This window comes from Rhamphochromis longiceps, linkage group LG11, assembly GCF_057381845.1.
Source record: "Rhamphochromis longiceps isolate RC_006_pf linkage group LG11, R_longiceps_female_GT1.1, whole genome shotgun sequence".
Taxonomy (NCBI): domain Eukaryota; kingdom Metazoa; phylum Chordata; class Actinopteri; order Cichliformes; family Cichlidae; genus Rhamphochromis; species Rhamphochromis longiceps.
In genome coordinates, this window is record NC_140567.1 from 29,509,408 (window position 1) to 29,536,407 (window position 27,000).

Here is a 27,000-nt window from a genome sequence, read left to right on the forward strand (position 1 = left end):
TAACTGGCAGAGGAGTGGTGGGGAGAGGGGTAAAGGTCAGCACAGAGAGTTAAATAAACACGAGGAGGACACGACGGTCTGAGCATGTTTAGGTTAACCAGCAGGTCTTAAGACAATACACTCATGGGTGGAAAACAGTGATTGCAAGATCTTATAGTGACTAAAATCTGTGTGTGGCAAAAGACGCTCAGCTGAAACTTCTTAAAAAGTTCTTTAGAGGTCAACAGAGCTGCAGAGTCTGGTGATATTTAAGTTCATTACTGTGCAAGACCCCAAAAGAAATGTACGTCTTAGGAATACACTGAAGATAGCTGTCTGTAAGTTAATCACAGCATGCATGTCTGGCCCATGCACATTTTTACATCTTAGACAATTTAAGCCAAATCATCTGCTCAGTCTCAGAGCTTTAACCCTGTGCCACTTATTGTTTAACTTAACCTGCAGAATGCAAAGTGCTGCTACATCAGCAGGCACCTCAGACAGATCACCTCTGTCCAAATAGCCACCACATGGCTCACGACGCCCTCGTCACCCACAGAGATGCCACCAAATGGGCCAGGACAGGAAACTGGCCACTGAGCAGCTTCCTCCCTTTGAAGTGTCATTAATCCTCAGTCCCACATTGTTTATGTGAGAGTGAGTTTGTGCTTTTATGTTTGCGAGGACCCATTTAACTGTTAAAGTGCATCCATTAATGCATCCATATGAAAATTAAAAGGTTGGGTTCAATCAGATGTTCCTTTATTAACCCGCAGGCCATAAAAAGCAGGCAACTTAAATGTAAATAAAGACAAACCTGGCAGTTGTGTTCTGCACATGTGCCACTTTTAACTATGAAGTGATGCTGTACACATACCCCACAAATCTCACAACTTCACTGTTAATACCTCCTTGATTTTTCATGGGAGTTAAGCCTTCTTATGCTAGATAATACACGCAAGCAGAAGCTCCAAAGAGGGTCCTGAGGAAACGAGTTCAGAGCTGGCTTAAGGAAAGAGGTACATTCAAATAAGAAGACATAAAAAAGCATTTCAGCTGGGCATGACTTTGTCCATCAATCCTTTAAAGTGTGCTAAAGCAGACACGTCAAGAGTCTTGAGCATTAAAGTTTGTGGGAAAGTGCTTTTATAACCTCTTTCAGGCAGATATATGGGGATTTGACCAAATGCAACCTCTGATATAAGCGCTCCCAAAAGATAGATGTAGTGTACGTTTTCCAGTGTAAACTGAAAAGTATTCAGTGTCATTGAGATAATTTTTTTTCATAAAGAGACCTTTAGAAAATTTTCAGTCTTTTGCAACAATTTTATTGATTTGAGAGGCTTTTTAATATAATTGTTGTTCTTCTGTGTGATATAAATTAGCATAAAGTATCACCTCTAAATTAAAAGAAATTTAAAATAAAGTTAGGCACAGATAGATATAACCACTGTGATGTTACTAACAGTTTAGTGAAGTCCTGTTGAGGCTCAGTGTTTTGGTCATCGGTGTCTCTGTTTTGATGATCGAAGGATGGCCTTGACTGAAATAAATATCCTACTTTACCATCTTTTTTTACTCTAGTGTGGACAATAATTTACAAAATGAACATCCTGTTGTATTCACAAAGATTATAACTGCTGAGTGAGCCCATAAACTAATCAGGCAAGTTTCTATGGAGCTCACAGAGGAAAGCCTGTTTTCTTATAAAGTGCTATAGAGCCAGACATATTTTTGCTACCACAGCCATTAAACCTTGTTGGCTATTACAAATGATGCAGATTTAACCCAATCATGCATTGGCTTCAGTTTTAAGACGTTTTATCTTTTACCTACAACCTATAGTATAATCTCAATGCTTTCCTATAATCGTTTACTGACCACGCAATGCTTTTAGAGGGTCCCTGACTGCAGCTTCCTCTGTAAAGAACCATTGTTCAAACTAGTTAGTGTAAAGCTTTCCACCCATCGTTACACATTTCACTTGTTTTAAAAGCCTGCAGTGACTCTGTCTACCTGAGTTACAACAGTTTTGTTTATTCCCTCATTTGAAATTTATCGAGCATATCGAGAGTCTAAGGAGTTAAACTTCGCCCACAGATCAGCTGATCTCAGTACCAACCAACTTCATGGCTCAGCTTACGCAGCCCTACGCAGCATATCAACAAATCTCACGTCTTCACACTGCCGAGGTTGTTTTAGCCTGCCCACAGCTGTTGCACTCTGCAAGCTGCTTTTCAGCCCACCCCCATGCTGTGTCAGAGTTAATCAGGCTCAGGTCTGCTGTGACTTGTGCAAAATGTAAATAACTACACATGAAACTATAAATCCTTTTATGACAACAGCCTTCGATATAGTAGTTGCATCTGAAGAGTATTTCTATTTCCTCTCATGCAGTAGCTCTTCTAGCTGGATGAGCTTCGCTGAAAATGGGTGGTGACACATCTGGTGCAGCAATCAGGATGCATTAACCTTTGAATAAGAATCAGGAGACTGTTGGCGGGTAGTTCTGGTTGTTGTAGTTAAAATAAAAATGTTAAATGTTAAAATTGTCCTAAATGATGCTTGAGTACATAATAATACTGTTTTAAATGAACAATGGCTTTTAGAGAACAAGACTTTGGGGGCTCAAATAAAAAATAAATAAATAAAAAAGTATGAGTACGACTGAGGATGAGAGACTCTCTCACTTCCACATAGCTCCACCAAAAATAAAACTCACTTTTTCTCAGTTGAAACCTTACATCTCCTTTTTGAGCCTGGGCGCAACCCTGTTGTCTCAGTCACCCTCTCAGTACGTGATGTTTCACAGCTTTTGCAGGATTATCGCCTTGAGTTAACAGGGTCTTAAATAACTCACTGGCACCAGGAATCGTACTGGGAATTTGCCACCTGCTGCATCGGCCATCCACAGCCACACAGCAGTGGAGAGAGATGGGTGAATGTAGGCCTACTCCTGGGTGCGAGGATGGCGTCAAACAAGGCTGAGGGTCACGCGCCACCTCGCGCACCACGCTCAACAGGAAGTGTGGCTTCCTTGAGTCTTTGCCGTGAGGGCAGAGGTCAGAGAACAGGAATGGTAGATCGTGTTACGGCACCCAGATGTGGCAAACAAAAGCCACAGCTCCAATCTCAAGGTGCTCCAAATGTACTGTGCAAGCTTAGCTCTGCAGAAACTGGAACTTGTATTCTGGAAGTGTCTTTCCTTTATAATACAGATGTTTCTTGATCTCGTTTTAAAAGAGATAACCTTCTAAGGCTTTGTTGAGCCCTTTTGCTATTTTTATGGTTCACATTTGCATATTTTCCTATTTTAAAACATCAGTTCAACACTTACCCTGTGAGCTACATAGAAGCTTGACTGGATGAGTTTTGCTCTGTTGAATGTAACGTGTAAAGTGTTTGCCAAAGCCGGCACAGCACAAATGACTGGAGGAGAGGAGACTCTGCGTATGATTTATACACTCTGGGTGGAGCCTTTTGCACCTCTGTGTTTCAGAGCCTGTTTATGTTCTCAGTAAAATATTTCCAGTGGCTCTCTGCTACACCGTGCTTCCTCACCGGCCTGTCCGCTCCGTCAAGAGTGATGAGCTCGGGAATGAGAAACAGGTGTGCGTGAAATGTGGAGATCACTCCTTTATCTCTCGCTCTCTTTCCCTCTCGCTTGACCTTTCTGAGCGAGTCATGTTGAGCTGCAGAACAAGCAACAAAAACACAGGAGGAGGGAGGATGATAAGAGGGAACGAGCAACAGATCGATCAGCTTTTTAATTTGGTATCAACTGATCACAAACTGTCTACAGCTAAAACAACAAATAAATAAGTGGAACACAAGATGTAAAAAAAAAAAAAGCAATGTGAATGCACTGAAAAGTACATATTTCTGAAAATGTTTAAACTTAAGACAACAGGTCACATGTATTACATGGTAATTGCATGTATGTGTTAATTAGTCAGATCCATCTACAAGAAAACAATAATGATTAAAGACTAAATCCAATCAAATGCTGGATTACTGGTAACAGTGCGAGTAGCACAACCAATCATCCTGAATAAAACAACTACTCTTAAGAACTAGTAATAAAAGTGAAGTGATTTAACAGTTTGATGAGATCATCTTAGGACAGGGTGGGGGTTCAGCAGATAACACCTCTCCCTGAAAATCTTTCACATTGCCTCGTCATACCTGCCCACCCCCGCCGCTGTGGGGAGGTCGGGACTCCCTCTTTTACTGCCGCTGCCGTGCGTCTGCCCGTCAGTGCGCCAGCAGACCGCGCAGAGCGAACAGCGCAGCGCCACGCCGACCGTGTGTCCGTCACAGAGCTCCACACCTTCACTGGATTTCAAAGACAACAACAGCAACAGTGGATAAACTGAGCGAATGTGGTGAGTGCGGACAGAACTACGGCTTCCACCGCTCGGTTTTTAATAACATTTTTGTGCTGACGGTGATTTATGACATGTTGGAAGTTTACCGATCAGGCTGACTCGGACAGGAATCGACCAATCCGCTAAGTGATTATTTTGTACTCTCAGTGAGTTATTTTAGTAAGCGTGCAGTTACGGGTTAAACAGATGGCAAAGAATAAACAGGCTTTAAATAAGTCGGTATCTATTATTGGTTCATTATTATTCCTTAACTAAGAATCCAGAGACTCACCTCCCAGATAGCACTTCTGAGGTATTCTTGGATTAAAATAGGTTAAATATTAATAATCCTTAGTCAACAGGGTGTGTGCTTTCCTTTTTATATTTACTACAGGACTTCTTCAAGTCAAGAATTATGTCTGGAAACTTTATGATGTGTTGTTTGGCTTTTTCTGTAATGGATATCTGATTCTAGGTAGCTGTTTGATAAGACCATAAACATTTTTTTGTAAGTGGCAAGTGCATCCATTGATCATGTGCTCTGTAAGCCCTATATGTGGACGCCCTGGTTTAACTCAACCTTGAAGTCCAGCTGATAATAACTGCAAATACCACTGGCCTGGAGCAGCAGGTCTTTGCTTAGCTTTGATCTGCACTGAATATTTTCATCTGGATGAAATCAGGAAAATTGCCCAAATGAGGATCTGGTTTCCAAGCATCTAATCAGCAAAGACAAATTTTGTAACCCTTATAAGTCAAGGTTTTTTTTTTCTCTTGTAACCAGCCAATCATTTGAGACCACGACTAAAACTATAGGAGCTCATTTTAAAGACTAAGACGGTGCTACTTGAGAACTTTCAAAAGAATAGGAAAAAAAAGTTGGGGAGGAGCATTATGCAATCCACCCACTCTAAAGTGAAAAGACGGTCTCTTCCAAGGAGACAATCACGTGCCCTCAGGGTCACCTCCACCTTGACCCACCTCCACCCTTGCAGCTCCACCTCTCTTCATAAGGGCTCAAGCATCCTGAGTTGGTTTGATCAGCGTGGGGTCAGGAGCATAAACAACTTAACAGTCAGACTAAACAGACCACACATGTCTTGTAAACACATTCGGATTCATAGGTGAGCATGTGCCGGTTAGGCCTGCGATAAGTGGCTGGAGGTTTGATTCGTGCTTTTTGATGCAGCTCACGAAGTGGCTCAAATGTTGCTCTCGCTCGTACCTTCTCACAAACACGCTCAGAGCTTTTCGTGGCCATAATGCTGCTGCTGAGCACACTGTGAGTTTTCCTCAGCAGATGTGCTAGCCCTCCTCTCTAACTACTTTAAGGATGTTAGTGAAGATTTAAATATGAGACAAATTTTCCACACAGTCTTTGGTGAATCACTTTCCAGGCCTTCTATTCAATAGGTAGATTTAGCTCCGTCTCCTCCCTACCTTTCACTACCTTACACTTTTGTTTGAATCCCCGAATTCCGTGCTGAACCATGCTGAACCGTGCCCAACGGCTACGGTGATTCATAGGTCTTAAACGCTTACTGACGATATCAATCATTCAAACTGCATACACACGATTCAGTGCGCAGCGCAAACATCTCTCTGACTGAATACCTGCTTGCAAAATTACAGTGCAGAGGCGGTCGTAAACAGTCGCAGTTTTGTGCCTGGATTCATGTGGCAGTGTGCTAATTTTCCAGCAGTAATACAGCTGCATCTGTGTTTGATGCTGATCCCAACAGAGCAGACAAGAATACATCCTCCAGTTACAAAGCGGAAAGAGAGCCCAGGGGCGCTGAGCTGCTCACTGCAGTCTCCGTCTGAGGTGTTGACAGGAGCCCTGACATCATTAACATGACTAAATAAAATGTGATTTGGGTCTTTGCCTTCCCGCTTGGCTCATAGCACCAGCAGGGATATTTATGATGATGGTGTTATTGATGCAATGCTTAGAGGAGCATGCAGACTCATGTTCACTTTCTGACTTTTGAGAGTTTGGTTTGACGTAATGTGCATGTTCACAATATGAGCATTTAAACAGGAGCTGAGATCTAGCATCTCTCTGCAGCATGGGTGAAAAAGTTGAGCCTATATCACAGGACAGCTAGATTCCTCATCTTTAAGTCTTTTATTTTACAACTTTCTCCGTGTTTTGTTTTTAATGAACAGAGTTTTTTTGTCGAGGCTGCACAAGTGCATAATCTGATTGAGTTTTGACCACATTATAGCTGAATGCAGAGAACAAGCAGAAGCCGCAGGATTTTTCATGGTTTTAGTTCACAATGGGCCACTCATGTGTTTCTTATCAAAATTCAAGGCTCGGTTTTGCTTTCCTGCAGAGCAGGGCTTGAAAACGCAGCCTTTTAAGAGGCCATGTCAAACATTTGTTTTCTTTAAACCCTGTTTTGTTGCATGTAAAGACCCCCGAGTTACGGCGTGAAGCTTGAGTTTCTAATTAGAGGGGAAAATGTGCCCTGCTAATGACATCATCTTCCCCCTGGCACTGCGTTAAGTGACTGTGTGTGTGTGTGTGTGTGTTGTTTAACAGCAGCTGGTTTTAGACATTTGACGTTTACAACTGTGTGAGACTTCAAACACTCTCACACAAACCGTCGGGCTTATAATTTAGCTTTTATTGCTCCTTGTCGCCTTGTTTGGGCCGTTGTGGCAAAAGTCTCTGGGAACAGTTTTCAGGAGGAACTGCGTGTAAGAGAGGAAGAGCTTGTCGATAAACTCAGCTTCTAAGTTACATCCAGAGACAAAACAAACCTTTTCAAACAGGCATGAAGTTGGCTGAAAGGAGAAGTGAAACCTACCATCTATGTAGCGAGCTTCTTCTCTTTTGCAAACTAGTGTGGAATCATATTCGCAGAAGTATCAAATTGATGTATTTTTCAGGCTTTTTTGAGTCTTTGCACTTAATTTTTTGACATAATGATTATTATAATCAGTCTTGCCACTCTCAGAGACCTGAGAGCATTACATCACTTCCATCTCCACGGGCTTCCGAACTCAATTTATAATTCATTGTGAGCAACGAAATCATGAAACATGATCTGACAGATCTCCATCTCCTGACGGTCCCCTGTGTGTGCGTGGGTGACAGCTGTGAGAGCGGCCCTTCTCCCCGCTGCTCTCACATCCCTGTAATTGTTCACAGTCCGACTGGGCGCCTCTGTAGCTCTGCCACATCCCATCACACTCAGCCGTGCCACGCTGTGTCCGCTCGACCGTGAGGAAGACGACACGAGTCTGGACATTCCCACTGACAGAGGAGGAGGCCGCCAATACAACTGCACGGATTCTTCCAGATGTTTTCTGATTCTGACAGAAGCGAGGGAGGAGAGGAGGGAAGAGGGACAAATCGAAGGCTGTCTTTCCGTGGCACTCGGGGTGCTGTTAGTCGGGAAGCAGGTCGGTTGATCGGTAATGAGAGAAGACAGCTGGCAGGTTCAGCAAAGGTTAACAACTAAGTATAGATGGCAGAGAGGACAAACAGAAGAGCTTAGTGTAAGGTCTTTGTGTGGGAGGCTGTGGGTGATTCTTGCAGTTTTTAAGGAGGAGTTACCTCATTTTAGTGAGTTTGAAATAGATGAGTGTTGGACTCTGATCTGTGGCATCTCACACTGAATATTTCAAACTTATCTGTCCTTTTCGTGGTTTCTTGGGATTGGACGTGCATGTTTTTAGCACGTGACGTTTCTTTTAATGGCCTAGTTTCTCTCTGGGTTTCAGTAGACATCACAAAGCTATAAAAAGATCTCTTTTTTAAAAGTTTTTGTGGCAGTCAGGATTTAGCTTTTGCAGTATTTCTAGATTTAGGGGGTATTTTGCTTACGTTTCGAGCTGTGTCGGTCAGATTAAATCAAACTGCACTCACACATTCCTGATACGGCCGTCTTGCTGCATTCGCTTTTTGACTGCTTACCCCTAAATAATTAATGATCACTGTTAAACACTGAATATGGGGGATTTTAAACCAGGGATTTTCCTGGATTAAAGCTGAATTGGATGAGCAACCTTCAAGTATCCAATCACCAGAAGTGTTTGAGAAAGTTTACATTATAAGAAGCGGCATGCAGAGCGTTTTATTTCATCTGGAGTTGCAAACTTTTGCGCCCCGCCGTGTTGATTGCAAATTAATGCTGACACATTTAAAGTGGTGGAGAATGTGTGGGGATGCAGGAGGAGGAAGTAGATGGGCTCGGGGACACCATAGTTACAGATGACCCAGTGTTTGGGGACAAGGCACAGCTGGAGATGCTTTAAGCCTTAACCGACCCCAAACAGTCCTGTCACAAGTACTCACAAGTTAGTGCTAACCTTTTACCGCTAACATCAGCAACATGTGCTTAGAATAATTCTGCAAGGGTTTCGTGAGTGTCCTTTTAGCAACCCTGTGTGTGAAAAGAGGGTGGGGTTACACAGATGCTACTCTGGCTGTCTTTCCTTTTACTTTAACTTGGAGTTCTGGATTGAGTTGCTGTTCGCTCATATGTGGCCCCTGTGCTCTCACACGGCTTTAATCAATTCTTGTGCGCTCTTACTCATCTAGCTGTCAGTAAACTCTTTTAGTCAGTCATTGTGGAGAGTATATTTCTGCACTGTTTCAGTCAGCAAAAAGGCAGGTAAACCACTGTTTGATGTAACACCGCTTTTGACTTTTTAGTTGCTGCTAAAGCCTCTTTTGTCGCTTTGGTGAAGCCGACGTATGCCTGGCAGAGGGAAAAATGTGCCGACTTTGTGAAATAAAACATCTGGCAGTTGGCCAGACAAAGCTGTCTCTCAGAGCATTCACACCAGCTGAGAGCTTAATGAGGGTTCACAGTGTGAGAACACTGCTTCATAATTTAAGACTCTGGGAGATTGAGGGACATGTCCAGATTTATGCCTCTCTACTGTACTGTATAAACAGCCTCCGGGCAGGCTTTTATTCGAGGGGGGAGGGCTTTGTTACCCTGAGTTGCACAGTGCATTCCCAGTCCGGGGATGTGCCGCACACACACTCGCACACACACATTAGGTCACAGTGGTTTGTATTGCTGGTCACATAATCCAGACTGGCATGTGGAGGGAGCAGCAGTGGTGGTTATAGTTTACTAAACAATGCCGTCCAGCGCTGGGATATGTGCGTACTAACTCTATAAACGTAGCTCTTGCACACACTACGCTACACGGTTTCTTTCCCCCTTGAATGTACACGTGTCCCCCACAAAAACAGGTTATGTTTGGATCATAGACAGTATAAAAGATGGATGTAACCATGCTGATGCAACCCAACCCTCGAGGTGAGAGTCTTCACTGTCAATATTTTGGTGTTTTGAAAGTGGACGTGGCAAGCATCCAAGTCAAAGCACGTTTATTGGCTGACAACAGGTTGTTTAAGAGTCCCTTCGGATTCTTAGAACAGCCACAGTTTATAACATGAACATCATCGTGGTTTATTGAGTTGAAGAGAGAAGAGACGAGAGTGGAAGGCAAAGCGAAGCTTTTACCGGTGGATCTTTGGCCACAAACTGTGGGTCGTGACCCAAAAAATGAGATGGTGGATACAAGAGGGGCAAATTTGCTCTCTCCGAAGGCTGTCCCTTAGGCCTTTATTATACATTCTGCATGCACTAGGATTCACTTCGGTCAGCTTGGGTTGGACTGACGTAACTTTTGTCACCAGACAGTGAATGTGAAGGCTGTGCGATGTCCGCCGACGGGCCTTCCTGTCTTTTGTGATGTTTGTGGATTCTTATATGGAGAATTTATAGACTTCAAGAGGATTTCAAAGAAGTATAAGAGAAATGACGACTAGGTCATGGTTTCCCCAGCTGACTGTGTCTGCAACAGAGTATAATCAAGGCTTCAGAGGTAGGGTAAGGAGCTTGGTCATTCTGGATGGGCTCCGAGTAGAGCCACCTAATAATAATGAAAGAAGCAAGTTGAGGTGGTTCTGGCATCTCCTAGGTGAGATCCTTTTAGGCATGTGCAAATGTTAAGAAGCTTCAGGGCAGACCAGGACACTGTGGAGAGATTGGCTTGGGAGTGCCTTGGGATCAAACCACAAAAGCTGGAGGACAGGGCTGGAGAAAGGGAGGTCTGGGAATCTCTGCTTAGACTGATGTTGACTGATGGTAACTAGTGATTAAGCCCATAAAGTAATCAGGAAAGTGTTTATTGAGGCTACAGAACAAGGGATCCAAGGTCTGTTTTCCCAGAGACTCCAATACAACCAGAAATATTTTTGCAAAAAAGTGTCAATGTCAGTATTTGGGAGTATTGTCACTCCTGATTTCCAACATAGTGTATTCTAGTAGTAAAGCTGGAAAAGTGAGAAGAAAAAGGGTGTGTTTTGGTTCTTGGGAAGTTCATGTATCACTAGCAGTACAGGGTAATACTTATTTGTAGTTAAAAACACAGCTGCTTCTCCTTCATGGATAGAGTCTGGTCAGTGCTCTGCATATGGTTTATTTAGCAACTCACAAATACAAAACAGATTAAAAGTTTTACGGTTTTATTACTGTTTATGTTCACTGCAGCCGTCTCGGGTTATTAACTCGGAGTTGGTGGGACTGGTCCGACCTTTTGAGTAGTTGAGGGGGCTTTTCAGATTTAAATTCTGACTGGGAACTCGGAAATTCCGACTTCGACCTAATCTGGAACTCGGTATTAGCGCGAGGTTTGGGGTTTTGTCCACGTGCCTACCAACTTCTCTGTGGAGAATTTACATCACAGTGCACCAACTTCGCATGCTCCCCAGGCGGTCAACTTCAAGTGGAAGTTAAACAGGAATAGCTAATCGGCCGTCGGGCCTCCAGCTGTCAGTGTCCGCAACAGAGTATAATCAAGGCTTAACTCAGTACCTGCACAATTTCCACAATTATTTTGCCTGTCGCTGGATTTCACGGACATTTCATGGTCTCCGCATTGCTGCTGCTTCCTTCCTGTGCCCTATATTCACATTTGAGATGTCAGAACAAAGGGCTTTATCAGTCTGACTGCCGGGTGACCTGCCTTTGTAGGACACGTTTTTCATGTGCGTAAATAGATCAATGCTCTGAAAACAGGGACAGTTAAAAATCAATTCCTTGTTAATAACAAAGGCAAAATGGACTATATAACTGTGCTGTTAGCAACTGCTCTCCAAATAACTGGTAATTTCCCCATAAATAAAACAGAAGAAGTGCCCATTTACACAATGATTACTTTACTGTACCACTATCATTTTAATCCAGTGTCTATGTGGATCCCTGCCTGCATTGTCTGGGTATTTCTCTTTGATCATATATTTTCTGTACATTTCTCACAGTGAGGTATCATAAGGCAGCTTAACATTCCTGCATTACTGGCAGGCTCAGGTGTCTCTCTATAGCGTGGATTATTAGATTTCCACGCACTTGGCACCTGGTGGACGGATCACAGGCCTCTAACTTTAGATCTTTACACTTATAAACTTTCTAAGTTTTAAAATTGGCATTCGGATGATAAAATAGCGTCCTCGTTCTATCTCGATGGAGAGCAGATTTTAAGATGCCTTTTATTTTCAGAGACTTTGACAGGAAAAGCTTACGTGCGTTTCTTTTTGCTTTGTTGTAATGTTATAGCTGGAAAAGCAAATAGTGATTCATAAAACTTTATGGTTCAGAGCTATTCGGTAATCACAAGTAACAGAAGCCTTCCTGAGCCCTGTGCTCAAAAGAAAAGGAACTTGCCCTGCCTGTTGATAAAAAAAAATAAATAAATATGCACACTTTATCCTGGAGCTGGCCTTATCGGCGTAAGCACTGCTTGGGTGTTACAGCCGTGATAAAGGCTTGGCTTCCAGTATAATGACTGTAATAGGAGGGGGAGATTGCACAATGTTAATTAAATTACTGTAATGTCAGGGTGATAGCTCTCTTACTGATTACCTCAACATACAATTACAGTCTCTTCTATTAATTAAGCTACTTATGATCATATTTTGACTGATTAGCCAGTGTAGTATAAACAAATAATGCTTGTTACACTTTGCCCGACTCTTATATGCAATATAATACCTTTGCTTTCCACTGCTAAAATGTTTTTTCCAATGCTATAAAGTAGAACTGTGTCAACATTTACAAATAGGCTAATTCATTTTATTGATTATGCTGCAGAGCGCAGAGTTAATCGACTGATAATTAGCACTTATGTTCAAAAGGCTTTGGTTTATTGTGAGTCGTTTGCTGCCTTGGGTAGACCTCTGTGCTTTGATTGTGTGCTTAATTTTCTACTACAAGATTATGTAAAATCAGCAAATAAAGACTTGACTTTAAGTGTAATGAAGTCATTAGTTAATTATTAGCTGTGCTGTTGGCCAGCTGTGATGATGTAAAATAGTAAGTTGAGATAATTTAGGTATGTACGTATATGTGCAATCTTCCTTTATTAGCTGAATTTTAGCTCATAACTATGCTAATGCTCCTAATACCTGATTATCAGATAAGGTCAAATCTTTTTACAGTCTTCCCTGTTTCGTTTTGGGGTTGTTGTTTTTTTCATTCTTGGCTTTTTTTGTATCCAGTTCTCATGTACTTGTACCCACACCCACCATTAGCCTGAGTACATGTTTTTGGCGTGGCTCTCCAATGTTCAGTTGCCCCCACGATGATTAGCATTGAATGACAAAAGAGCCAGAGCAGTGTGTTTAGAGCGCATCTTGTCCAGTTTACAGTTTGCAAAGAGGTCTATTCAGGTTGGGGGTTTCTTAAGCCATCCCAGGTGGCCTGCTGCTGCTCCTCATGAATGCGGAGAAATCCCTTGCGTAGCCTCGAACCGTAGATCAGGTGGCTAATAGCACTGAAGGCCTCACAGGCATGATAAGATTTACAGTTGGCTTTGTTTTTGAGGGGGGCAGTAGCCTATCTATCATGTGTCTTAATCTCTTACATTTTATTGTCATCATGTTGTTCTTTTCCCTGCCTGACTAATGAGGCAGACCAAGTCTGACTTACCTATAGGAGACCATTGTTGGAGCCCGTTAATGATGCGAAGACAGCCCAGTTTGTCTCTTTTGTTTGGAGGGGAGAAGACAACGCCTCCTTTGCTTTGTCCTGGCCCACGACAGACTTCTTGAGTCCTGTGTTTGCAGTGTTGGTTAATGACCGAAGCCTGCGGTCATGAATCGTGGCTCATTAGTGGCAGACACTTTTATCCACACTGTAGAGACACTTATGTGTGCAGATGCTCCGTCATGACATAAAGTCTTCTTTGAATGAGCGTTGGTTAACGTTTGAACACTGAGACATTTCAGTCCATTAGGGAGGATTGTTAGTCACTGTCATCCTTAATAGTTGTGCCAGATGTTCATATAAAGAAAGGGAGAAATGCAAGACAGTGAAAGAGAGGGAAGATGCTGGAGATGGCCAGTTGGCTCTTTGTCAGCAGCAGATGCCCCTCATCTGTCCAAAGATTAATTTGACAGGTGCAGAATAACCTCCCGAGAGCTTCAAAGGTGGTCTTTTTGAATTTATTAACATCTTATCATGTGTTTACTTCACTAAATACATAATTCACAGAGAAACTTCCTTTAACCTTCTGATCCAGGACCAGCTGGGTTTTCTCTGGATTTCCAAGCATGCCTCGATGAAGCTATCCTTCTAGAGGCTCGCTTGAAGCAAACAAACACTTCCTGGGTCTTTTTGTGTGTTTAGCTTCTGGGGCAGCACTTTCAGAAGAAGAACCACCTGACAATATAACTGATAACGAGGCCTAAATGTGACCCGCTTTGTTCTCTCACTGGGTCAAATGCATGTGGCACAAACAGTGCTGCTGATTAAAAAGAAAAACGAACTCCACTGTGCCTTCCCATGACAGGTCTCTGTCCAAGCATTTTGATGTAGCATGACACAAAACATCTGGTTCCTCTTTAGCTGCATGGGGGCGCCTGGGTAAGCCTCCCCTGCAGGATGGTCCATCCGCTTCACAGAGGGGAAATGCGGGAGAGATGAAAGGCCGAGAGAGGAGAGGCAGATAGACAGACAGAGGAGTTTTATTAAAGAACACATCGATGGAAATTGCACAGACATGGAGAGCTGGTGATGTGAGAATTCACTGATGTCTGGTTTTTGGAGCTCTGCTTTCTGCTGCATGTCCCAGGTATTACTTTTGCATCACACGTTTGATGTTTCTGCAGACTCTTCTAGTTTGTTACAACCTTGTAGTTGGATAAAACAGCTGTAGGCTGTTGTAATTATTTGTAATTCATCATTTTTTCACAGTGCCTGAAACATTTGTCCCTACATGTCGGAATCTGGTGGGCAGTGTTTGTAATTTTTGACATTTGGATGCGTTTGCAGCCTGACAGAAATTCCCCAAGAGTTTGAACTTCCTTTTCTGGGTTTCATTCTAGCAAAACTAGTTCAGTCAGTTTTTATATGTACAATCTAAACCATCAAACTCCTGTTGTGTCTCAGCTCACTTTTACGATTGTTGGCTTTTCACCCCGTCTTTAAGTTTCTTCTTATTCTTTTTTTGTTTTTCATGTTGTGATGTTTAACATTCATTGCAAAGCCTGTATGTTTGGAGCCCGCTTTGCTATACATACACATAGTCAGTTCTGATAAATAGAACAAATATATGTTGGCTTAAGATGGGAAAAAGCTTTTGAAGATCACACTGTAAGTAACAGTAAATGGAGCAGGAGATGGAAAGAGATAGAAAGAGAGAAGGAAAATATATGTTTACAAGAAGAGAGTGATGGAGTAGGGAGTGAAATGAAAGGGCAGAGAAGCCCTGTAGCATGTGCAGAGGAGCTGAAGAGTGGGAAGTAACGCAGGAGAGTGCAGGCAAATGAGCTTGGGTAGCAATAGGAAGGAGAAGGTGGGGTGATGTTCACTGTAGAGACGAGAACAGAAGGGACGGGTTTAGAGGTTAATGACAACCTGCAATGAGAGACAAAAGAAGTCGTGAAACACGAGAGAAAATCCCAAGGCTATCTCATGCTTTGCACAAGCTTCAAGATCACAGGAGAAGGTGCTGGGTACTAATTTGGCTCATTATAGTCAAAAGAACTAATGGCAGCTATTGTTCTCCAGCAAATCCCAGTTGAGTCACTGGTGTCCCCTGTGGTTTTGTGCACATGTGTGTTCCTTCTTTCTGGTTTTCCCGATTTCGGTTTTAGTGTTTTATTATATTATGTTCAGATAAATGCCTTAAAAAATGACCTCTGATGCTACTATTCATATAATTACAGTCATAATGGTTTAATGTGGATATCAAGCACAGTCACATCAGTAAGTGATCCCTGTGAGACAAAAGCTCAGGCTTTGACCTCACGCATTTTTTTCACTCTTGGGTCTGTGTGATGTCATTGTGAGTGGTTAGTATGGTCGTCATCATTAGCCGTGAACAGAAGCCTGCTAAACCTTCTGGTTGTGAGGGGCAGCCAATGAGTAGAAAGTTGGCTTGAAGAGAAGGAGATGAGTTTAGAGGGACTGCACTAAGACCCAGTATGAAACAAATAAGGATTATCTTGAACTGTGAAATCTTGCAAAGCTACCCTAAGTCCAAGATTGAAGAAATGGAGCTAAAGATGGCCATAAATCCCAACACTTACACCAATGACAGTCTTCTTAGTGCAGTTGTTCATTCATATATTATGTTCCAAACCACTGTGATTCACTTAGTCATGTGATGTCCCAGATAGCACTTTGAGCAAGACGTAACTTATGAAAGTGGCTTGTTTTCTTCATGCTCCTAATGTCACATTCATTGAACGCACACTGGCATCACAAGAGAACACAAAAAGCATTGGAAGTAGAACAAATACAGATACTGCATATTACTGTGGTTTTCAAGGATTAGCTGACATTTACCAGTTCTTGTATTCATATATTGTCCTTGTGTTCTTCATATTTCTTTCTATATTTAACTCCACCCCGTCACTAGAAAGTCACTGTTAGCATTAACAACTTAGTTTAGGCTCCTATGGCGATAATCTTCTTTAACGCTGTGGTAGCATTACTCTCTCAATTTTTTTATTTTGAACTCAGATGGGGATCAGAAGAAAGAAGAAGAAAGATGCCTAATAAATACCCCATAACTCTAACCACAGACCATAACCTGCATCCTCATTTCCTCCACATTTTCCACCAATTTTTCTTGGGTTTTTTTAGCTTCCACACCTGTTGTGATTTTTCTCAAAACCTACCAAAACAATGGCTGACTTTCCCGAGCTCCCACATACCCGACATCTGGAAAAACTAGCCGGTATGCCATTTCCCCCATCGTCAGGTAATTTATAGCGCCATTTGACAGGGTTCCTCAGGCGTATGGAGACTGAATAAGGGTAGAAGGTTTGGTGAAATTCTAGCTCACCTTCTTAAATATCAACAATTTGATATTAGCAGTTAGAGGCACAAGAGTAAAAAGAAAGAAACATATAAAAAAATTGATTGAAACACAGGAATTGGAAAGTGATGTAATCAGCTATAATGATGTTTATTTAATGTAAGCTAAGTTGCTTATTTTGTAAAACAAAAATATGAAAATATTTTTTTAACTTATGAATGTTATAATTTACATTAAGAGGTTAAATAAAATAGACGCACATAGAGTAAAAAATTGTTTAAAGTGATATGATTTCAGAAGATTTCAGTTTCAAGAAAATAAGTAATAATAACATGCGAGTGTGCATGTATGACTTTTTCAAGAAACTGCTCCAGTTTTATAAATAGTTGGATAAATTATGTGTGTTATTGTTTTCTTTGTTTCGTGTCACTCTGTTATCTGATTAGTATTAGTCAAAAATATAAGAAAGGAGTATATGTTGTGGTGTTTTTGCTATTGCCGGTGTCATGTGGTTCATCCTGACTGGAGACACGGATCCTCTTTCCTGGTCATTCATTGTTTTAGCTTTTGTGAAGGAAAAGCCAAAATAGCATTTGATGACACTTGAGGGACCTGAGAGAACAGTAAGCGCAACGGTATAACACCCTCCTGCTGTCCAACACACCACAAGGGGCATTTGTCTCCCCAGATGGACTTTTAATACATTTTGAGGGAAGGTGAATTGAAAACACGCTCCACCTGTGGCCCCAGAGTATAAATACCAGCTTCAGGTTTTAAAGATGGCTTCTTTGGCTTTCCAGCTTGCACTTGGCAGACACTCGCTGCTTTTCAGACAGAAAGGCTTTCACAGCACCCAAACTCTGCATGCACCCCTCTTTCATTTACAGGGCAGCCCCTCGCTGCCTTGTGCTGGCACACACACACAAAGAAATGCTTACAGGAAACAAATACCCATGACCGCATGCACTAACACGCACATATATACACATACATAGACATATGATAACTGTGCCGGGATGGTGTAAAGCTATAAATACTCCTCAGGCTGAGGCTGTTATAGGCACGTGCACCCTCCTCCCCGCTTGCTCCACCAAATCCTCATATAGCAGGAAAATGTAATATAAAGCAGAGCATAGTAATTTTTAAAAAAAAGCAACATCTGTCACGGTGCCATGCCTCATTAGTTTTACTGTCTTTACTGAACTTTTGTAGTGGTTTTTCATTTAAATAACAAGCAGCATTACTGTGGCTATAAAAGATCCCTTCAAAGGTGTTCACCAGCTTTATTTTGCATTAATTTAAAGAAGTAAGCTACAGCAAGCTGTCAGAAACTCTTTTTTTTTTGCCTCTCCAGTTACACATCATGTTATTTGAGTCTAATAGCTGTGACAAAAAGAGGAATTAGTATCGCGACTAGTTTTTTTGTCCTGTGTTTTCGGTGATCAATAATAAAGGATGTTGAGTTTGCAGTCATAAACACAGCTGAAACAATTGTTCTAATAGGACATCATAATGAGTCTCTCTGCCTTCCTGTTCAGAAAACAGGTGGAGACGGACATGTCATCATCCTGTCTGGACAGCAAACAGTGCTGTATCCATGTTTCCATTCATTCATCAATGACGGGATATTGTCGCTCCCCCCCTCCAGCTTTAAATAATCACAATCTATGATCGGCTTAAGGCACCACTGCCTTTGAAAGTAGCACTGAGAACTAAAACCACTCTCTCTCTCTCTCTGCCTCTTCCAGGGGTCCACACAGGTGAAGAATGCGAACTGCTTCTCTGCCATCTGTCCATCAACAAATCAAGTGCATCGGTGCCGGCCACCCTCAAGTCAGCTCAACCACGACGGGCGTCAAACAAAAGTCTTGACCTGGCGTCCCTTAAACGCCCTGTGCAAAGCAAATATTTGAGGCTGGTATATCTAATTTCTCCCGGCAGTCGCCACTGAAAAGATCAACAGTGAAGGGTGTTGTTGGTAGAGAAAAAGAGAGAAGAAAAAGTGGGGGAGGAAGAAGTAACCCTTTCAAACTACACCCTGCCTGCTATTTCTGCTGCACTGTGGGCAGGGAGCATCTCATTTGGGAGAGCTTCAGGCTGACAAAAAAGGACTTCCCTGTTCCCTGCCTATCCAGATGCCTTTATAAATACTGGATAGAGATATCAATTTGCCTGGGTTCTTACACTGCCCAACAAAGAGTCAGTTGGCTATCTATAGAAAAAGTTACAACAATCTTGGATTTTGTGGTTTCCTGAATTGCTACTTGGTCTATTATTGTTCAAAAAACATTTAAGAGCTGTGAGTACAGGAATGGGAGCTGCCAGTCCTCTATAGTTAGAAACTTTTCTAAACGCTCCCACTAGGCTTGAAATTTCACAGAGCTTACAACAGCTCACTGTGGGACGTCGGGAGCTGTGAGTCAGTTTGGAGGCTGCGGTTTTGATGTCTTTTCCAGCTCGGTGAATTAACATGAAGCCCCTAACGCCAATTGGATCTCCTTCACCTCTGAGGCTTCTCAACAAGGGTCCAGACTACTTGCGTAGGCAGATTGATGGCGGCGGTCACGGCCGCTCAGTCAGCGCCGTGGAGAGACTCGAGGCAGACAAAGCCAAGTATGTTAAAAGCCAGCAGGTGATCAACACCAAGCAAGAGCCTGTACTTGTACCCTGTGCCACCCCACCGCCGCCACCCCGGCGAGCAATCACCATCCCTGCAAGCCTGACGCCTCATCTTCCCCCACAGCGTCCGTCCAACACTCCATTCCCTCCGGTCTGTGGCTCCTTCGCTGCAAGAGACGAAAATGAAAACGATGACTCGAGAAAGGAGAACAGACGGACTTCTGTCGATGTTGAGGCACATAACAGGAGCAATGTGAACAATGCGCCCCCCAGCCCGCGCACACCTGGACTTAACACCTTGGTAGCGCCACACAGCGCTCCCATTCTCCGAAGGAGTACAGGCAAACGCATGCTGAGGCCAGACTCCCTCGTCATCTACCGGCAGAAAAAAGAGTGCAAGAGCCCGAGCAGTACAGCGGTGGGAGAAAACAATAACATGGAGATAAAGGGCTACAGTTTCGTCCGCCGCCTCTTCCAGGGATCCATGAGGGAGAAGAGTAGTGGAGGTGAGAGCAGAATCCAGAAAATGGTCATCGGTGAAGAGAAAGCGTCATCCCGGGATGGCGACTCTCGCATGTCTTGGACCAACGATAAAGATGCGCCAGACGGGGGACCGGGGAGCAGGAGGTCCAGCAAAACTGACCACGAGCGCAGCCCAGAGTCTGCCCCCAGCTCCGGGTTAAGCTGCACGCTTGAAGAGATTAAGAATGGCTTTACAAATGGCACCGGCGATGGAGTTACCAATGGAAACCACTCAAACAAGCATGACGATGAGAATGACCCGTGGAAACGAGCGTCACCACCGGCACCCAGAAGACAGTTTGGAGAGTTGCGGCGCTCCAAGTCAGACTTACATCTGCGCTGCTCAGTAGCGTTATCGGAGCAGGAGCATTTCTTTGACTTCTGCGGGCTGGACATAGATATGGTAGAGCGTCTGGGTCGCCAGAATTTCCTCTCAGGGGCCAGCTCTATAGACACTCTCTCGTTGGCGCTCCGCAGCGTGGGCGGGGACGTCTGTGGAGGCTCGGAGCCCAGTGAGTTCTCCCGCCACTCAGGAGATGGACTGTTTGAGGAGGAGCTGGCTGAGCAGCTTCCCACTGGCGTGTCAATAATTGAGAGAAATGCTCGTGTCATCAAATGGCTTTACGGGTGTAAAAACGCCGCCCGTGAAGGACCCAAAGAATCAACGGTTTGATAGCTGGACAAGGATCCCTGTGCCATTGAGAGCTGTGTAGGTGTTGTGTAGTTCACATAAATTTAAAGTACGTTATCCTCTGTGGGCTGCAACAGAGTGCAACATTGTTTGGTTTTTTAACTTTTGAGGCTCAAACAGTTTCGTCAATCGAATCTGGCTTCAAAATATGATTTGAATTTTTACATTTCAAACGAGAGTCAAAGACGCTGGATTTGTTTCAGTGGTCAACATTCACAGGATTAGCATTTCATGACACGCATCTACCTTTGCTCCCTTCACTCCAAAGTCACAGCTTCTTTAAATTAGAGAATAACTGCTAATACTTATATCCTGTCAATCTGATTTGTTGTATTTATAGAGCCTAAGGAAGTGTTTTGTGACCTTTATGGCAAATGGAGCTATTTTCCGTCGCATTTTTTCCCCCATTATCATAAATGTGTATGAGTGTGTGTGTGGAGTGGGCGCTGGATTACTGTCCTCTCCATTTGTAGCTTCTTTTCATTTATTTGCATAACCAGATAAGAACTGATTTGAAATGAGCCCCCTGTGAATCCTCACAAGGCACATAAGTGTGTGTTTGTTTGACACAGTCAACCCAGCTTAGCCTCCTTGACATCACCGCTCTTCCTAATGACTAATTTAAAATGGAAAACCACTAAGCTATGTTTTTTCCAACAGGAAAAATGCTGTGTGAGTGTGAAGTGAACCATGAGTACCTCATTCGAATCTGTCCCAGTTTAGTTTGTGTGTCGCTTTTCTTTTTTTTTTACTCCTTAAACGCAGGCGTTGGAACAAACATGTGAGGCACCCCCATGGGGTTGTTAATGCACTGAACTGGACAGAGTGAGGAAATGACACATAGAAATATAGTTTTGACTCCTTACAGATATTTCATCTCATATAATGTTAATCACTGAGCTGGATTCAAAGAAGCTTCTTTGTCCTGAAAAAAAAGGAGCCATGCTTAGCTAGTTTTCATTATTTGAAATTCATTTTTCAACCCTTAGTTAGGATCAGTGTTCAGGATATTTAATGTGACCCACTCACAGATTTCCACACCTATTCAGTGGTCACTGCTGGGTAAGCTTAAGAGTTTCAGGAATGAAAACAGGAATAAACACCCTGTCTGTCCTGTGACTGTGAACTGGATTCAGCAGGCGAATATTTGTGTTTCACTGAAATTTCATATATATAAAAAAGTAATATATTATAAGAGTAAAAGAACTCAAGCTGACAGGCCTTTCCTGCCAGATGCTTTAGGATGTCATTTCCACCATCTGGCAGCTTACAGATGTTAACTCGGTCAACCCGATTCCCATCACAAAACATGCAAAAGGGGCTGAAGCCGCCCTGCTCTCCCTGGTAACCGCAGATCCTACCTCACCTTCACCTCATCCATTCTTCAGTTATTCCCGCTTTATCTTAATGAAAGGTCATTTCCATTGCTTGCCCTGGACTGCGCCACTGTAATGTGAACTGCTGAGGTATGTGGAGGTTAGACTGAGAGTATTACTGAACTCAAGGGCATGTTATTTTTGTACACGTGATAAAATAACGCAGTTACTTGCAATGTCAATTATTTTCTGTATTAATCATGAGCATGGCACACTCCTGAGAATCTTTCCACCTGGATTTTTTTCAGATCTCCCTGTTAAGAAAAAAATAAAAATTTGTTTGCATGTTTTGCAAAGTGGCGACGTAACTTCTGATTCTCCTTTTTTAATTTCACACACGAGAGGTTCGGCTTTTATTCCAAAGAAGTTTGTGTATGATGTACACAGCAAATAAACACAAAAATGAAACTATCTTCGAGTATGTGATTTCTTGCCACCTTGTTATGTTTTTTTTCTTGGCTAATTTTGGACAGATTAACCACCGATTGCGGCATAAACACAAGAGAATGTAAGAAATGTGATGCTGTCTCGTCCTTGACTCTTTGTTGCTTTCCTCCGCCACATCACGTCTCATTTTTCCCCATTATCTCAAATGGCTAGGCGCTAATCCTTTTGGCATTCCCTGCATAGCATACTCTTGAGAGAGCAGCAACAGGTTGTGTTTATAGACAAGGAAGCCTCTGTGTGGCCTGATGCTATGTCTACGCTGTCGGAGCGCAGACTCTCCACCCTGTCTGCAGCCTCCTCCTGACACTTTTTGTGTCTTCTCTGAGTCAGCATTTGTTTTCATGCTCCAACTCACAGTGGTCTGAAATCTTAAGAGGAAAATCTAAAAATATTTTGATTTGACAATGACATCCGTCTCCCTAAATCTAGTCACAGCTTTAAAAAAAGCTTTGCTTTTAAAAGCAAAAACGACTGCACGCTGACACTTATTGGAGACGTCTGTGGACCTACTGAAAGAACACCACAAAGCACAATCTGAGTGGATTCTGCAGAGGATTTTTTTAATGTAAAACTTTCCCAAAGTCAGAGGAAGTGATTTATGTTTTCATGATGTGAACCCAATGCAGATTCTTGTGCCAAGAGGGGAAAAAAAGCTTTTTGGCTCGTGCACCATGGGATTGCTTTGCAAAACCAATCTGCAAGAACTACTTACACACAGGCCTTAAATGGTGCTGATATGGTGCCATTTTACAAATGATTGTCATTTGCAAACTGCAAATGAACTTCCAAATTCTGCAGTCCAGTGGTGCAGGTAGTAGCGGTGTGTTCAGACTACCAATAAAACAGCAACTAACTACATTTTTCTATATGAAAGCCAGAAATATGAGGCTGCAAATTCACAGTAAACACGTGCGGGTGTGGAAAATAAAGGTTGAGCTGGCCTCAAATTTTTTCATTCCTATAGTGAAGCATCAACCACTCTCTGGCCACTCTGACCACTTAATTAATTACACTAGTATCCCTTAATTCTTCATGGCATAAATTCACCAAGGTGACTGAAACATTCCTCAGAATTTGGTTCATGATGACATCACAACATCACACAGTTGCTGCAGATCTGTCGGCTTCGTATCTATCATGAGAATCTCCTGTTCCCATGCATCCTATAAGTGAACATGGAGAGAGGTCTGGTGACTGTGGAGGCCATTTGACTACAGGGAACTGTTTGTCTTACTCAAGAAACCAGTTCTGGTTTGAGCTGAGCTTTGTGACACGGTCATAAAGGGACGGGTATGGTGAGCAACAATACTCAGATATGCTGCGATGTTTATATTTGAAAAATGGCAAAAAAAATCATATTTGGCATGGTTGGATCTTAACAAGGTTCCAAGTAGAGCTTGCAACAAGAAGAAATTGGAGTGAGACAAAACATGCAAAAAGTGAGCATGCAGTTTATTGAAAGCAACGCTTAAACTGAAACAGGCTGTTTTACAGCTGATCAAGGATAACATGCCTTTAAAGGCTAAATCTGTGCAAAAATGTGTATTCATTGTCATTTTCGGTCAGATAGTCACACTGTCATAACATTTTGATGGCCAAGGCAAAAAAAACGTTCCCTTTTTAAATGTGGTCGGGTTGTTGAACTGCACAGCAGGGTCTCTCGCAGCGCACCATCACTGCTGAGGTGGGACACAGTAAGGCAGTCATTTGGAATTTCGTAACCGATCCTGAGGGTTACGGAAAAAGTCAAGTGGAAGACCCCCAAAAATTTCACCAGCACTGAGCCGGAGGATCCAATTGGCTGTCTGTCAAGACACTGGACGATCCTGGACCCAAATTAAGGCCATTACTGGTGCCGACTGCAGTCCCATAACCATCAGACGCCATCTGAGACTGAAGGGCTTCAAAAACAAAAAGCGTCTTCAAACTTTTGAAGAAACAAGGCTCATTTGGTTTTAAGTGTCTGAAAGCATGCCAAGAAAATATCCCTCACACGTTACACAAACACCAGCAGCCTGAAAACTGTTGATAAAGGGCAGAATGGATCCACACTTTCATGTTATTTACTGAAAACCTGAATGTTGAACCAGAAATTTGAACTCATCTGACCAGGCAACATTTTTCCAGCCTTCTGTTGTCCAGGTTTGGTGTGAATTGTAGCCTCAGTTTCATGTTCTTAGCTGACAGAAGTGGAACCCTGTGTGGTCTCCTGCTGTCGTAGCCCATCTGTTATGTGCTCCAAGATGCTCTTCTGCACGCCTTGGTTATAAGAAGTTGTTATTTGAGTTACTGTTGCCTTCAGCTCCAAGCAGTCTGGTCATTCTCCTCTGACCTCTGGCATCAACGAGGCATTTTCACCCAGAAAACTGCTGCTCACTGGATAGTTTCTCTTTTTTTGGACAATTCTCTGTAACCCATAGAAATGGTTGTGTGGGAAAATCCCAGCGGATCAGCAGTTTCAGAAATACTTAAACCAGCATGTCTGGCTCCAACAACCATGCCTCATTCAAAGTCACCTTTCTTCCGCGTTCTGATGCTCAATTTGAACTTCAGTAAAAATTACAGAAATGCCGTAAGACAGTTTTTTATACTCAGTGTCCTGTCATTACTCCAAAGTAAAGACATTTTGCTACCTTTAACTCTGTGAGCTCTGAGTCATCATCAGTGTTGACCCCAACCCTACCTCCAGCCTTTTGATCTACTGATTGACAGCCTTGATAGCTGTAGCAGAACAATAAATAACAAAAACACACAAAAAAAGTCAAAAGAATGCATATTTACAAGGTTACCGTGAGGGTCATCACTGATGATGATGACTTGGACCTCTCGGGGTTAAAGGTAACAAAGTCTATCATTTAGCACCTTAAAGCCTCCACGCTAACTAGTGGTTGTCTCCAGGGACATAAATTACCAATCAGATCTGAGAATCATCTTTCTAGCCAAGTGTCCACAGCATATTTCCCCAAATATAATCTATTCCTTTAAGATATCCAGATAAGCTCTCATCAGGTGGGCTGTTTTACTGCAAACTGCTCAATTATTCACTGTCCACTGAGCAGCCCCGGGATTAGTCAGCAGATGACTCATTTAGCAGTTTACAGAAAAGAGTTGACCAAATTCACAAAGAGGCTTTTCCCAACATATATGATTTCTATTGTAGGGAGTTTCCCTTTAAAGAAGCACAACACAGTGTGAGGATATTTAAGCAAACAAACATCTGACATGTTCACCAGTTTGCACACACTGAACAAAGCTTTTGCAAGGTTGGCAAGTTACAACAGCAGCACTTACACTGTACAATAAGTGCACTCACACAAGCACACACGCTAATCTAATTTCTTTCTTCTTGTATACCACACTTCCTTTCCCTCTTTCTGTCTTTCCCAAAGCAGAGCAAAACAATAGCCCTCCTGTTTGCCTGCATCTCTGTCAGCTACGCTGACCGGAGGGCCTGCTGTGACATCCTGTTTTGGGTTCATAGGACAAGGTTTAAACATATGGTCATGTTTTGGGTTTGGCTTTTTTTTTTCTCAGTCTGCCTGGAAATAAACAGACAACAGCTGGAAACGGACTATTTGGGTCTGATTATTACAGGGTTGACGAGGTTTAGGCTGGTCTAGTGCTGAGCAAGCAGAAAGACTGAACTGGTGTACCTGTTAAAGATTTTAGTGTGCTTGCAAAAAAGGGAAAGAAATGCCCAGTAGTTTGAAAAGTGGATGATAAACCAGCAGGAATCCAGCACTCCAGGCTTTGATGCTGCTGCTGATGTGTTTTTTCACTCACTTTAATACAGACACACACACACAGACACACACACACAGACACAAACACAGTCCGAAGACCTTCCGTATCACACTTTTGCCAACCAGCACATGTGGATCAGCAATCTTTTGACCCATTTATGACTTGATAAACTGGATATTTCACTGAATGAAATCTTTTGAACTCCCCTCAAAACTATTTTTGGTAGTTTAATAAGCTGCAAATGTAGACTTTTAGCTTACACAGGAAGCCGTTGTTGTTCCTCTGCTCAAAGGCCTCCAGTACCACTAAAGCATAACAGACTTATTTCTCAGACAGTGGATGGAAATCTGATTCCACTTTACCAGGGGTTTTAAACACTTACAAGGCTTTAAAAAAAAATCTGGCACTACTCGGTGAAACAAAGCACAAGTTTCTTTTCCACTAAAGCTTCTAATTCAGCTCTTTGATAACACCTTAGGTCAAACACTTCTGTGCTCGTGTGGCCTCTGACTGCGATCCATTTGTAGCTGGGATCTTTCTTCTGTGCTCTGAGAAGTAATATTGTGTGTCAGGGTTAGCATGGGTTGTGAAGTGTGTCAAATCTGGCCTAGTTCTTCTGCGCCAGCAGCTTCGGCAGACTGCGGATGTCTACGCTTGAGAGAAGCTTGGTTCATGACTCAGAGACTGAGAAAGTAACAGCACACGCACACAACCCTGGCACACAGTGGACTGCCAGGAGAGAAGTCAACTATTTCAGCTGTTAGCAAGGCACACCTTCATCACAGATGTGCTAGAAACATCAACAAGCAAAGGTGACCTGTTTGATGCGGTAGTGGTGGTCATCTAAAACCAGAGGTGTCGTGTAGGAAAACAGCTCTGTCCTACTTCCACACTGATTCTGGCATGTGTGTCAGAGTATAATCCTTTTAGAGTAGAAAGGGTGATAAAAAAAATA

General features: G+C 42.7%; 1 protein-coding gene across 1 annotated transcript; it reads left to right on the forward strand.

Annotated features, from left to right (window-relative positions):
* Positions 1-4,190: 4,190 nt before the first annotated feature.
* fam110d (family with sequence similarity 110 member D) lies at positions 4,191-21,312 on the forward strand. The gene is made up of 2 exons (XM_085423534.1): positions 4,191-4,364; positions 18,395-21,312. Exon 2 carries the CDS (start codon positions 19,117-19,119, stop codon positions 20,458-20,460), a length of 1,344 nt encoding a protein of 447 aa, XP_085279660.1. The 5' UTR covers positions 4,191-4,364; positions 18,395-19,116; the 3' UTR covers positions 20,461-21,312.
* Positions 21,313-27,000: the final 5,688 nt, after the last annotated feature.